This window comes from Saimiri boliviensis, chromosome 8 (genome assembly GCF_048565385.1).
Source record: "Saimiri boliviensis isolate mSaiBol1 chromosome 8, mSaiBol1.pri, whole genome shotgun sequence".
In the NCBI taxonomy this organism is placed as follows: domain Eukaryota; kingdom Metazoa; phylum Chordata; class Mammalia; order Primates; family Cebidae; genus Saimiri; species Saimiri boliviensis.
The window spans coordinates 23269666-23283648 of record NC_133456.1 but is presented as its reverse complement, the minus strand read 5'-3'; the positions used below and the strand labels follow the sequence as shown (position 1 = coordinate 23283648).

Genomic DNA, 13983 nt, shown 5'->3' with positions numbered 1-13983 from the left:
TGGCCGGGTGCGGTGGCTCAAGCCTGTAATCCCAGCACTTTGGGAGGCCAAGGCAGGTAGATCACGAGGTCAACAGATCGAGACCATCCTGGTCAACATGGTGAAACCCCGTCTCTACTAAAAATACAAAAAATTAGCTGGGCATGGTGGCACGTGCCTGTAATCCCAGCCACTCAGGAGGCTGAGGCAGGAGAACTGCCTGAACCCAGGAGGCGGAGGTTGCGGTGAGCCGAGATCGCGCCACTGCACTCCAGCCTGGGTAACAAGAGCGAAACTCCATCTCAAAAAAAAAAAAAAAAAAAAATTAGCTGGGTATGGTGGCACTTGCCTGCAATCCCAGCTACTCAGGAGGCTGAGACAGGAGAATCGCTTGAACCAGGGGGTTGGAGGTTACAGTGAGCCAAGATCGCCCCACTGCACTCCAGCCTGGTGACAGAAAAAGACTCCATCTCAAAAACAAAACAAAACCAAAGAAAGTCAAAAAACAGGCCAGGTGTAGTGGCTCACACCTGTAATCCCAGCACTTTGGGAGGCCGAGGCAGGCAGATCACAAGGTCAGGAGATCAAGACCAGCCTGGCTAACACAGTGAAATCCCATCTCTACTAAAAATACAAAAAAATTAGCCGGGAGTGGTGGTGGGCGCCTGTAGTCCCAGCTACTCGGAAGGCTAAGGCAGGAGAATTGCTTGAACCCAGGAGGCAGAGCTTGCAGTGAGCCGAGACAGTGCTACTGCACTGCAGCCTGGACAACAGAGCGAGACTCTGTCTCAAAAAAAAAAAAAAATTAACTGGGCATCGTGACGCACATCTGTTGTTTCAGCTACATAGGAGGCTGAGCTGGGAGGATAAACTGAGCCCAGGAGTTTTAGGTTACAGTTAGCTATGATTGTGCCACTGCACTCTGGGCTGGGCAACAAAGCAAGATCCAAATTTCAAAAAAAATTTTTTTAATACTCCACCAAAGAAAAAGAGAGGGGTGGCTGAATTATGGTAACTTGATAACCACTGAATCTAAGTGATGTGTGTGGGAGTTTACACTAGTCTCTGTACTCTGGCATGTTTGAAATTTGCCATAGTAACAAAACCTTTTTAAGCTTTAATTGCTCCCTCTCCCTTCAAGTTCCAACCGAAGGCCCAACATTTAAAGAAGGCCCTCAGCCATTCCAACAGCTTTGCTACCCCAGTATCTGCCCAGCCACACCATCTCAGGGCCTTTGTCCCTCTTACTGCCTCTGCCTGGAATGCCTTGCTTCCATCTCCCCCAACTCCCATTCCATCTCTTGAAATACTACCCCTAGCCTCTACCTGTGATCCCAAAAGGAGAAACGAGACTCCCATGGAGTCATTTCATTACAGGTTAAACACTTTTGGGATGACCTTATAAATGACGTCAGATTTCAAACACCCCATACCAGCCAAGCCCATCCACCAGTCACTCTGCAAGACATTCTCTGAAGCAGACAGGGATGGGCTGGACTCCACCTGAGCCTACCTGACTATAGGCAGGGACATCTCTGAAAGGCCCATAATCCAGCAGGTCCTCAGAGCGTGTGGGGTTCCCCAGCTTGGTGTAGCTCTCCACGTTTCGGGAGGCAAGCTTCACACGCATGGTTTGTGTCTTCGTTGGATAGGGAGAGTAGAAATAATGGTTCCCCTCAAACACCACAAACTGTTTCTCTGACTGGGTGATCTGGGTTGGATACGGCTGAAGCACATGGGTGTAGACTGTCTCCACAATGACTGAAATCTTGGCCCCAGGATCAAGGGCAACTGGGAGCTTGACTGTGAAGAATTTCCCACTGAAGGAAGAACAAGGCAAGAGAATTAAGAGAAACTGAGGATACTGAAAACAGAACTAGCAGTTCAAAGTGACACAAAATTTTGAACTCAAGACAAAAGCAATTATCTTTAAGAAATCACCTTTTTTTCTCCCTGACAGAGTCTCACTCTATCACCCAGGCTGGAGTGCAATGGTGCAACCTTAGCTCACTACAACTTCCACCTCCCGGGTTAAAGCAATTCTCCTGCCTCAGCCTCCCAAGTAGCTGGGATTACCTATTAGAATATTTTTAACTTTTGTCCCACTGTTGAACATTTAGGTTGTTTTATACTCTTGCTATTATAAACAACTCTGACAGAAACATCTAGACATTCGTCTTAAAAGAAATTATTATTATTTTCTTTCTTTCAGTTGGGAGTCTCACTCTGTTGCCCAGGCTGGAGGGCAATGGCGCAACCTCAGCTCACTGCAACCTCCACCTTCCAGGTTCAAGTGATTCTCTTGCCTCGGCCTCTCGAGTAGCTAGGACTACAGGCGCTCGCCACTGCACCTGCCTAATAAAAGACTTAAATTATTACATTAAAGATGATCTCTTGGCTGGGTGCAGTGGCTTGCTCATGCCTGTAATCCCAGCACTTTGAGAGGCTGAGGTGAGATTACCCGAGGCCAGGAGTTTAAGCCCATCCTGGCCAACGTGGCAAAACCCCATCTCTTTATACTAAAAGTACAAAAATTAGCTGGGCGTAGTGGTGCATGACTGTAATCTCAGCTACTAGGGAGGCAGAGGCAGGAGAATCGCTTGAACCTGGGAGGCGGAGGCTGTGGTAAGCTGAGATCATGCCATTGCATTCCAGCCTGTGCAACAAGAGTGAAACCCTATCTCGAAAAAAAAAAAAAAAAAAAATTGTATTTCAAGGAATGTTCAACAAAATGTTAATGGTAAGTCTCTCAAGGTAGGAGAATAACCTTTAGTTTGTCTTTTACAATTTGTTTTACTTTATTTTTATTTTTGAGACCGAGTCTCACTCTTTTCACCCAGGCTGGAGTACAATGGCACGATCTCCACTCACTGCAACCTCCGCCTCCTAGGTTCAAGTGATTCTCCTGCCTCAGCCTCCCTCATAGCTAGGATTACCAGCACCCGCCACCGCACCCAGCTAATTTTTGTACTTTTAATAGAGTACTTTTAGGCTGGGCGTGGTGGCTCAAGCCTGTAATCCCAGCACTTTGGGAGGCCGAGGCGGGTGGATCACGAGGTCGAGAGATCGAGACCATCCTGGCCAACATGGTGAAACCCCGTCTCTACTAAAAATACAAAAAATTAGCTGGGCATGGTGGCACGTGCCTGTAATCCCAGCTACTGAGGAGGCTGAGGCAGGAGAATTGCCTGAACCCAGGAGGCGGAGGTTGCGGTGAGCCGAGATCGCGCCATTGCACTCCAGCCTGGGTAACAAGAGCGAAACTCCGTCTCAAAAAAAAAAAAAAATAGAGTACTTTTAATAATTTTTGTGTTTTTAGTAGAGATGGGGATTTCGTCATGTTGGCCATGCTGGTCTGGAACTCCTGACTTCAGGTGATCGCCCACCTCAGGCTCCCAAAGTGCTGGGACTATAGGCATGAGCCACCACACCCCGATTTAAGTCTTATAATGAGCTTGCATTATCCTCATATGGAGAAAAAAATAAAGCTACTCATACTTCAAAGAAAAACAGACGGCCTGGAAACTGAAAATGCACAGGGTACTAATTCTAAATTCAATCAGTTTTCTGTCACCCTGGCGAGAGTGCAGTGGTGTGATCTCGGCTCAATGCAACCTCCTCTGCCTCCCGGGTCCTTGCAATTCTCCTGCACAGGCACATGCCACCAAGCCCAGATAATTTTTTGCATTTTAGTAGAGATGGGGTTTCACTGTGTTGCCCAGGCTAGTCTTGAACTCCTAAACTCAGGCAATCCACCGCCTCGGCCTTCCAAAGTACTAGGATTATAGGCATGAGCCACTGTACCCGGCCGAGACCAATTTTTAGAAGATGTAGAAACCATTAGTGAAAAACTGAATGAATATGCTCCAATGAGTTTGTTCTCAAAGGTTAGAACATGTATCATTTTTCCTGATATGACTTTACAGAACACTGAACTTGCATGTCTTTATCAGTCACACCATTATATTTCATATTACTACTGTGAAGTTCACTACTGAAAACATAAGCAGCAGTATCTTCTCCCACAACAGTCTTATCCAGTTCTTAGTTTCAAGTTTCAAATGTGCTTCTCATCCCATTCTCTGTCCTGAATTATAAAATCAAACTTTCAAATGTTTACCAGACAGCTGCACTGACCATCCCACAGGCAATTCAACATAACCGTATCATTCATGATCCCAATTCCTGATCTCTTTTAACACCACTGCCATCTAATCAACTCTAAGCTGGAAACTCAGGCATTTTCTGTCCCCAATATCTGGGCAGTCCTGCCTTAGAAATGCCTCCCCTTCCATTCAAACCAATACCATGTGCCTAGATTAATGTACTCATCTTCCTCCCCACTCAAGCCCATCTACACAATCTCAAGTCAAGACTCCTACATTCATTTTACAAGCTGTTAAATGTTGTCACGTAAGTTTGCTTTCATGATTCAGAAGACAAATCAGAACCTTTCAGTGCTCCAGGATAATCATTAGGAACATCAGTTCTTATCAAAATGTGGAAGCACCAGCTAATGAAGGTTTTCAATCAATAAAATGCTAGTTAGACAACACAGAACTGACCAAACTATGTATATGGAGCAGGACTTTTTTTTCCTGTAGCTCTTCTCTAGCTGGATCTAATGGGAGAACACTGTGTGAATGATTTGGTTTTTCTAAAGCAATTACTCATGTACTCAAACAGATTTACTGAGAACACCGTATATGTCAGTTTCTGTGGCAGGAAGAGGTGATAAAGACAAATTCGTATAATGTGTGCACATATAAATAGAAATGAATGAAATGGTATGCTGTGAAAAAAAATTTTTTTAACGTTCCCAACTGCTTAAAGTCCACACCTCTAATAATGGTACTCAAACCACCCTACACAGCTTCACCTTCCTCTGAGCAAGAGCCACTCTGAAAGCCCAGTTAACAAAATGCACCATGAAATGTCAAACTTCTATATCTTTACAGATGTCTCTGCCTGAAACGTTCCTTTCATTCCATTAGTTAGCCTTCCTTGTGATTAATTCAAAATTTATTAAGTACTTACTAAGGTTCCAAGTACATTATATGTATGAATTTAGTGAATCTTAACCATGATCATATAAGGTAAATACTATTCTTTTTTTTTTTTTGAGACGGAGTTTTGCTCTTGTTACCCGGGCTGGAGTGCAATGGCGCCATCTCGGCTCACCGCAACCTCCACCTCCTGGGTTCAGGCAATTCTCCCGCCTCAGCCTCCTAAGTAGCTGGGATTACAGACACGCGCCACCATGCCCAGCTAATTTTTTGTATTTTTAGTAGAGACGGGGTTTCACCATGTTGACCAGGATGGTCTCGATCTCTTGACCTCGTGATCCACCCGCCTCGACCACCCAAAGTGCTGGGATTACAGGCTTGAGCCACCGCGCCCAGCAACACTATTCTTTTACTATGAGGAAAATGCTAGTAAACATAACAGAGCTAGGATTTGATCTCAGGCACTAAAGATGTAAAAACCGGCCGGGCGCGGTGGCTCAAGCCTGTAATCCCAGCACTTTGGGAGGCTGAGGTGGGTGGATCACGAGGTCAAGAGATCGAGCCCATTAGCTGGGCGTGGTGGCGCGTGCCTGTAATCCCAGCTACTCAGGAGGCTGAGGCAGGAGAATTGCCTGAACCCAGGAGGCAGAGGTTGCGGTGAGCCGAGATCGCGCCATTGCACTCCAGCCTGGGTAACGAGAGCAAAACTCCGTCTCAAAAAAAAAAAAAAAAAAGAGATCGAGCCCATCCTGGTCAACATGGTGAAACCCCGTCTCTACTAAAAATACAAAAAATTAGCTGGGCATGGTGGCGCGTGCCTGTAATCCCAGCTACTCAGGAGGCTGAGGCGGGAGAATTGCCTGAACCCAGGAGGCGGAGGTGGCGGTGAGCCGAGATCGCACCATTGCACTCCAGCCTGGGTAACAAGAGCGAAACTCCGTCTCAAAAAAATAAAAGAAACCGAAAAGATGTAAAAACCACACTCCTAACCACTATGTTACCTTGCCTCTTCAGGAGATAGCTACAGGACAATAAAAAGCAGCTGGAGCCAATAAACACAGACAGGGTACTCAGTCTCAGAGAAGGAGAGCAGTCTCTTAAATGTTTACAAGAGAAAGCAGTTTTAATAGCGACTTGTTTAAAGCTAACTCTCAGATCTGACAGACTCAGGGATGGTGAGATGCCTATTTCATACACTCAGAGACTGTAACAGAAAAAGCAAGATAATCACCATGCACTAAAATGTGGCTCCTAAGAGGATGTTGTACATGAACTGTAATTCAAGGAGGATTAAACGTAACAACAAAAGAAAGATGACTATGAAGATTACATGGAAAACAAAAAAGGTGGCCAAGCACAGTGGCTGACACCTGTAATCCTAGCACCCTGGGGGGCCAAGGTGGGCAGATCACCTGAGGTCAGGAGTTCAAAACCAGCCTGGCCAACATGGTGAAACCCTGTCTCTACCAAAAATACAAAAAAATTAGCCAGGCATGGTGGTGGAGGCCTGTAATCCTAGCTACTCCAGAGGCTGATGCAGAAGAATCACTTAAGCCTGGGAGGCAGAGGTTGCAGTCAGTCAAGATTGCATCTGGCCCTCCATCCTGGGGGACAGACCAAGATTTCATCTCCAAAAAAAAAAGGAAAGGAAAGGTTATGATGTACTCATATATAAGAAAAAAGGGCTGGGCACAGTGGTTTAGGCCTATAATCCCAGTACTGTGCAGGGCTGAGGTAGGCGGATCACCTGAGGTCAGTAGTTCAAGACCAGCCTGGCCAACATGGTGAAACCCCATCTCTGATAAAAATACAAAAATTAGCCAGGCGTGGTGGCAGATGTGTATAATCCCAGTTACTCAGGAGGCTGAGGCAGGAGAATCGCTTGAACCTGGAAGGCAGATGTTGCAATGAGCTGAGACAGGGCCACTGCACTCCAGCCTGAGCAACAGAATGAGACTCTGTCTCCAAAAAAAAATAAATACCTTCTGGGCCGGGTGCAGTGGCTTACACCTGTAATCCTAGCACTTTGGGAGGCCAAGGTGGGCGGATGACCTGAGGTCAGGAGTTCAAGACCAGCCTGGCCATCATGGTGAAACCCTGTCTTTTAAAAAATAATAATGCCGGGCGCGGTGGCTCAAGCCTGTAATCCCAGCACTTTGGGAGGCCGAGGCGGGTGGATCACGAGGTCAAGAGATCGAGACCATCCTGGTCAACATGGTGAAACCCCGTCTCTACTAAAGGTGCAAAAAATTAGTTGGGCATGGTGGCGCGTGCCTGTAATCCCAGCTACTCCGGAGGCTGAGGCAGGAGAATTGCCTGAACCCAGGAGGCGGAGGTTGCGGTGAGCCGAGATCGCGCCATTGCACTCCAGCCTGGGTAACAAGAGCGAAACTCCGTCTCAAAAAAAATAAATAAATAAAAAATAAAAATAAAAATAAAAAATAATAATAATGAGGCCGGGCGCGGTGGCTCAAGCCTGTAATCCCAGCACTTTGGGAGGCCGAGGCGGGTGGATCACGAGGTCGAGAGATCGAGACCATCCTGGTCAACATGGTGAAACCCCGTCTCTACTAAAAATACAAAAAACTAGCTGGGCGTGGTGGCGCATGCCTGTAATCCCAGCTACTCAGGAGGCTGAGGCAGGAGAATTGCCTGAACCCAGGAGGTGGAGGTTGCGGTGAGCCGAGATCGCGCCATTGCACTCCAGCCTGGGTAACAAGAGCGAAACTCCATCTCAAAAAAAAATAAAAAATAAAAAAAATAAAAATAAAAATAAAAATAAAAAATAAAAAATAATAATAATAATAATAAAATAAAATAAAGTAAAAAAAGAAGTTCCAGGCTCCTTGTTAGGTGCTGAGGTCAGAGAAGACAACTATGTGAATTTAAACCCACTCAGCCTTCACAGACTTCACAGAAGACCTTCAAAGAAGTTATAACTTTGCCCTGAAGGCTTAGGGGTGGGGGATCCAATAAGAAGGTTGTCTACCCCTTGGAAACAGAATAGCAACCAACCATAGATAGGAAGATACTTGCTAGAGCAAACAGCTTGGAGTTCTCACATAAAGCTCTGTGGAACCAGGAGGGAGAACTGATCTGACATGGAAAGTATCTACTTTCTTCCTATAAAACAAACTGCCACTGTTTAGCGAAATCCAATTTCAGCATTAGTAATGACAAGACATAAATGAGTCCAGAATATATTACAGCATGTTGCTTATAATCACATACATTAATTAAAACATCCTCAGTAGGGCTCACTCCTATAATCCCAGCACTTTGGGAGGCAAATAACTGCTTGAGGCCAGGATTTCAAGACCAGCCTGGGCAACATGGCAAAACCCTGTCTCTACTAAAAACACATACACACACACTCACACTAGCCAGGCATGGTGGCACACACCTCTAGTCCTAGCTACTCTGGAGGCTGAGGTGGAAGGATGGTTTGAGTCTGGGAGCAGAGGTTGCAGTGAGTCAACACACTGCCATAGTACTGCAGCCTGGGCAACAGAGTCAGACTCTGTCTCAAGAAAGAAAAAATAATCCTCTAGGACAGGTACAGTGGTTCACAACTGTAGTCCCAACACTTTGAGAGGCCGAGGCAGGAGGATCGCTTGAGCTCAAGAATTCAAGACCAGCCTGGGCAACATGGCTAGACCTCCTCTCTACAAAACAAACAGAACCCTCCAATACAGCAGGCACTTCCTAAGCAACTCTCCTAGTTTACGATCCCACGTGATCCCAACCCTGACATGATAATCTTTAACAAGAAGAGACAAGATATATTCTTTGTTGGCTTACCTTTTACCCTTAATTTTGGTTTCACGTACTTCCAAATTGTTCTCTTCCTCATCTTCTCCCTTCACCTACAACAGAAAAAGCCAGTTTATTCTTCTTGTCTTTTGGCGCCTAAATTTTGAGTCAACAATTAACCAAGTGCTTTAGAACATCCACATTAAAGTACTCAAACTATCAGAACATTTTAGAGATTGAATTTTCATTTCAGTTAACAATTTTTTTTCATCTGAAACACAGGAATATTGTCAAAGACTTACTTTTACAAAGTGGCATTAAACCTCTATAAATGCATAACATTTTCCTGAATGATCAAATACATACATACACATAAAGATTACACTTCCAAATATACTTCTCAAAGATCTCTTTCTTGATGCTTTTCCTCATTTACATTCAAATAAGCATACTCATAGAAATGTATTTAATGATGTAATAGAAAAGTTTCTTTTTTTTTTTTTTTTTTGGTAGACATTTCAATAAAGTTGGGAGAAAAAAATAAAATAAAAACAAGATAGGGCCCGGCATGGTGGCTCACACCTGTAATCCCAGCACTTTGGAGGGCCACAGTGGGCGGATCATGAGATCAGGAGTTCAAGACCAGCCTGGCCAATACGGTGAAACCCCCGTCTCTACTAAAAATACAAAAATTAGCTGGGCCTCAGTCCCAGCTACTCAGGAGGCTGAGGCAGAGAACTGCTTGAACCAGGGAGGCAGAGGTTGCAGTGAGCTGAGATCCCACCACTGCACTCCAGCCTGGGTGATGGAGCAAGGCCCTGTCTCAAAAAAAAAAAAAAAAAAGATAAAATAATTACATTAACCTAGCTCACTAGCATGATGGCAGGACAGCTGAGCTCCTGCTGTGGTCCAGTTATACTGTAACAAGCTCATTAAATCACAACTGGCTTCAATAAAGAATGGGATTTAATATTTAAGACATTCAAAAGTGGCAGGGCAAACTTACAGGAAGTTTTGATCTATCTTTCCATAAGCCTTTGAGTAAAACTTTATTTCGTCATGGACAGGCATGAAAAGAGAAGTCATTTAAGAAAAGTAATCTCTATAAACCCAGTTTTATAGCTCTATATTCAGTCAAAGAATGAAGTGTGCTTAGAAGAAATGTGACACTATAATGACTATTCTCTCAACAAATAATTAAGTAATCATTTAACAAAATTGTTTAATAACAATAGTAATAAAAAGCAAATCTAGGCCGGACGTGGTGGTTCACGCCTGTAATCCAAACACTTTGGAGGCCAAGGCAGGCGGATCACCTGAGGTTGGGAGTTCAAGGCCAGCCTGACCAAAATGAAGAAACCCTGTCTTATTAAAAGAAAAAAAGAAAAAAGCAAATCTCTGTATGTGTGTATTCCCTCTACCCCCAAATCCAACATTTTCTTTAGTGATCACTAAAATACCTGGAAGCATTTAAGGCAAACACAGCCATTTCTTGCCGAGGTTTAAGAACGAGAGGCAGTAGGGGGAAGGGAGTGAATTGGACTTTCCTTTTATGTACAGCATAAGATAATTTACATTACGTGCAGGAGCTCTAAAACTAACTTTAAAAAGAGTTTTAACATTTAGAAAGCGTTATTAGCAACCTTAAGAAATGTCACATTAATAGTGATTTCAAGTGATTACCAACTTACAAATGCGAAACCTGTTAACATTTCTGGTGATTCTCTACGTCTAGAAAGAAGCGCCTACAATGGACCAGATAGTGAATTAAGAGAATGAAATTCATTTTAACTCATTTATTTGTCCTCCACTTGGGCCACTGCGTCGGGCCGTGAGAAATGAAGTCTGGCGCCCGCTGGCACCGGGCCGGGGGACGGCCGCGCTCGCCTAACGCAAGGGAGGTGCTTTCTATAGGCTGGAGGTCGCCCGAGCGATGCAGAGCAGCCCATGTGCGGGCAAGCTCCGAGGCGAGTCGACCGCAGATCCAACCGGCTGCTCTTGTGAGCAGCGGCCCGACGGGGGCAAACCAGTGCTGACGTGGCCCAGGCGGGAGGGCAGGCATGCACTGGCCGCGGAGGCGCTGGGGCCCCTGGCCACCCCGGCTCCTCCCGGGCCCCGAGCCGATCCCACGGACCCCGGGTGCCCCACCCGCCGCCCGGGTCTCGGCATTTCCTGAAGCTTAGACGGGAGCAGGCCGAGTCATGGGACTGGCGGGAAGAGCGCGGGGAGCGGCGTCGAAGGGTCGCCCGCACTCACCTGCACGCCCAGATGCGCCAGCCGAGCCTCGAGATCGGGCTCCAAAGCCAGTAAGAAAGAGGTAGCTCGGGAAGTGGAGCCGCTGCCCAGGTGCGCCAGGACCACCTCGGCCGTCACCTTTGCCAGGTGGCTGCTTAGGTCCACTGTGCGCTTCACCTCCTCGTTGATCAGCGAGGGTACCTCGGAGGAGGCGCTGCCCGGGGCGGGCGCCCAGGCCCCTAGCCACAGGAGCAAAAACAAGCGGGTGGCTAGCGTCTCCATGACCGGAAAGAGCAGAGCGCCAGAGCGAGCGGAGAGCCGCCAGGGTACCCCGCCCTCCCGCCACTAAGCAGCTGCTCATTGGGCAAACACTGGTGACACAAGATGGCGACGCCCAACGAGAAAGGACCCCGTCTCCAGGGCAACCGGGCAGCCGGCCCCGCGCCTAATTACAAACCTTTCTCGGAGCTGCCTGAGCCATCCTTCTATTTGTAGTGCGGGTGTACTTACTAGGCTTCACTTACCTAATTTTTACAGGAACTACCCTTGCCTAGGTCTCTGCTCTCTCCCACCATTCTTCCTGTCCAATAATTCTGCTTGTTTTGCTCCTTGAGACAGGGAAATTTTGCTCAGACTGAGAAAGTAAAAGTCGGCCTTCTGCACATCCACCGACGGATGCTAAAATCAGTAAGCAGAATTTGAAGCCGAAACAGGATATATGCAGAGTTTCAAAACATCTCTACTAAAATGGTTAGTAATTAGGCCCGGCGCGGTGGTTCACGCCTGGAATCCCAGCACTTTGAGAGGCGAAGGCGGGCAGATCACTTGAGGTCAGGAGTTGGAGCCAGCCTGGCCAACATGGTGAAACCCCGTCTCTACTACAAATACAAAAATTAGCCGGCTATGAGGCCGGGGGCGGTGCCTCACGCCTGTAATCCCAGCACTTTAGGAAGTCGAGGCGGGCAGATCACGAGGTTAGGAGTTCCAGACCAGCCTGGCTAACATGGTCAAATTCTGTGTCTCCTAAAGACACAAAAAATTAGCCGGACGTGGTGGCGCGCACCTGAATCCCAGCTACTGGGGAGGCTGAGGCAGGAGAATCGCTTGAACCCAGGAGGCGGAGGCTGCGGTGAGCCGAGATTACGCTATTGCACTCCAGCCTGGGTGACAGGGCAACTCCGTCTCAAAAAAAAAAAAAAAAAAATTAACCGGGCATGATGGTGCATCCTGTAGTCCCAGCTACTCGGGAGGCTGAGGCAGGAGAATCACTTGAACCCGGGAGGCAGCATTTGCAGTGAGCCAAGATCGTTCCATTGCAGTCTAGCTGTGGCTACAGAGCAAGACTCCCTCTCAAAAAAATAAATCAATAAAAATGAAATGTTTTTGACATCCAATTTCGAGGAAAAAGAAGAAAATAATAAAATGTTTAGTAATTACAAAGGAAGAAATAGTTTACTGTGGAGAATCCTGGCAGGCACCACTTTAAACAAGTGATCAAAGTTAACATCCCCAGGTATAAAACACAGTGACATTATGTATCTACCGTTAGGATCCATTGAGAAAGGCACAACACTTCTGTGATACTGCCACAACATTCTAAAAAATGCATTACCTCAGTCTAGTCATAAATATCAAACAAGGCTGGGCACAGTGGCTCATGCCAGCAATCCCAGCATTTTCGGAGGCTGAGTAGGGAGGATTCCTTAAGCCAAGGAGTTTGAAACCAGCCTGGGCAACAGGGTGAAACCCCATCTCTACAAAAAATCAAAATTAGCCGGGCGTGGTGACAAGTGCCTGTGTACAGAAAAGGAGTCTGGATCCAAATCCTGAGAGAGAGTTCTCGGATCTTGCACAACAAAGAATTCAGGGTGAGTCCACAGTGCAAAGTGAAAGCAAGTTTTTTGGGTTTTTTGGTTTTTATTTTTGAGACGGAGTCTCACTCTGTCACCCAGGCTGGAGTACAGTGGCATGATCTCAGCTCACTGCAACCTCCACCTCCCAGGTTCAAGCAATTCTCTGCCTCAGCCTCCTGAGTAGCTGGGATTACAGGTGCTCGCCACAACACCTGGCTAATTTATGTATTTTTAGTAGAGATGGGGTTTCACCATCTTGGCCAGGCTGGTCTTCAACTCCTGACCTTCTGATCCACCAGCCTTAGCCTCCCAAAGTGCTGGAATTACAGGCTTGAGTCACTACTCCCAGCCCACAAGCTTATTAAGAAAGTAAAAGAAGCCGGGCGCGGTGGCTCAAGCCTGTAATCCCAGCACTTTGGGAGGCTGAGGCGGGTGGATCATGAGGTCAAGAGATCGAGACCATCCTGGTCAACAAGGTGAAACCCCGTCTCTACTAAAAATACAAAAATTAGCTGGGCATGGTTGTGCGTGCCTGTAATCCCAGCTACTCAGGAGGCTGAGGCAGGAGAATTGCCTGAACCCAGGAGGCGGAGTTTGCGGTGAGCCGAGATCGCGCCATTGCACTCCAGCCTGGGTAACAAGAGCGAAACTCCGTCTCAAAAAAAAAAAAAAAAAAAAAAAAAAAAGTAAAAGAATAAAAGAATGACTGCTCCATAGACAGAGCAGACTCAAGGGCTCCTGGTTGTCCATCTTTATGGTTATTTCTTGATATGCTGAACAAGGGGTGGATTATTCACACCTCCCCTTTTTAGACCTTATCGGGTAACTTCCTGACATTGCCATGGAATTTGTAAACTGTCGTGGCACTGGTGGAAGTATAGTAGTGAAAATTCATGCCGTTTTGATTTTGGTGGGTTTTGGGCTGCTCCTTTACTGCAACGTGTTTTATCAGCAAGGTCTTTATGACCTATATTTTGTGCCGACCTCCTATCTCATCCTGTGACTTAGAATTTATTACTGTATGGGAATGCAGCTCATAGGTTTCAGCCTCATTTTACCCAGCTCCCATTCAAGATGGAGTTGTTCTGGTTTACATGCCTCTGACACCTGTAGTCTCAGCTACTTGGGAGACTGAAGCAAGAGGATCACTCAAGCCC

General features: G+C 46.4%; 1 protein-coding gene across 1 annotated transcript in view; it reads right to left on the bottom strand.

Annotated features, from left to right (window-relative positions):
- The window catches only part of RPN1 (ribophorin I), a 28789-nt gene extending 17489 nt beyond the window's left edge, over positions 1–11300 (bottom strand). Inside the window, exons 1-3 of the mRNA XM_074404164.1 lie at positions 10995–11300; positions 8787–8851; positions 1493–1799 (exon numbers count right to left, since the gene is read on the bottom strand). Of these exons, the coding sequence (XP_074260265.1) occupies positions 1493–1799; positions 8787–8851; positions 10995–11255 (633 nt within the window). The 5' untranslated portion in view covers positions 11256–11300. The remainder of the gene's footprint in view (positions 1–1492; positions 1800–8786; positions 8852–10994) is intronic.
- Between the last annotated feature and the right edge of the window lie 2683 nt (positions 11301–13983).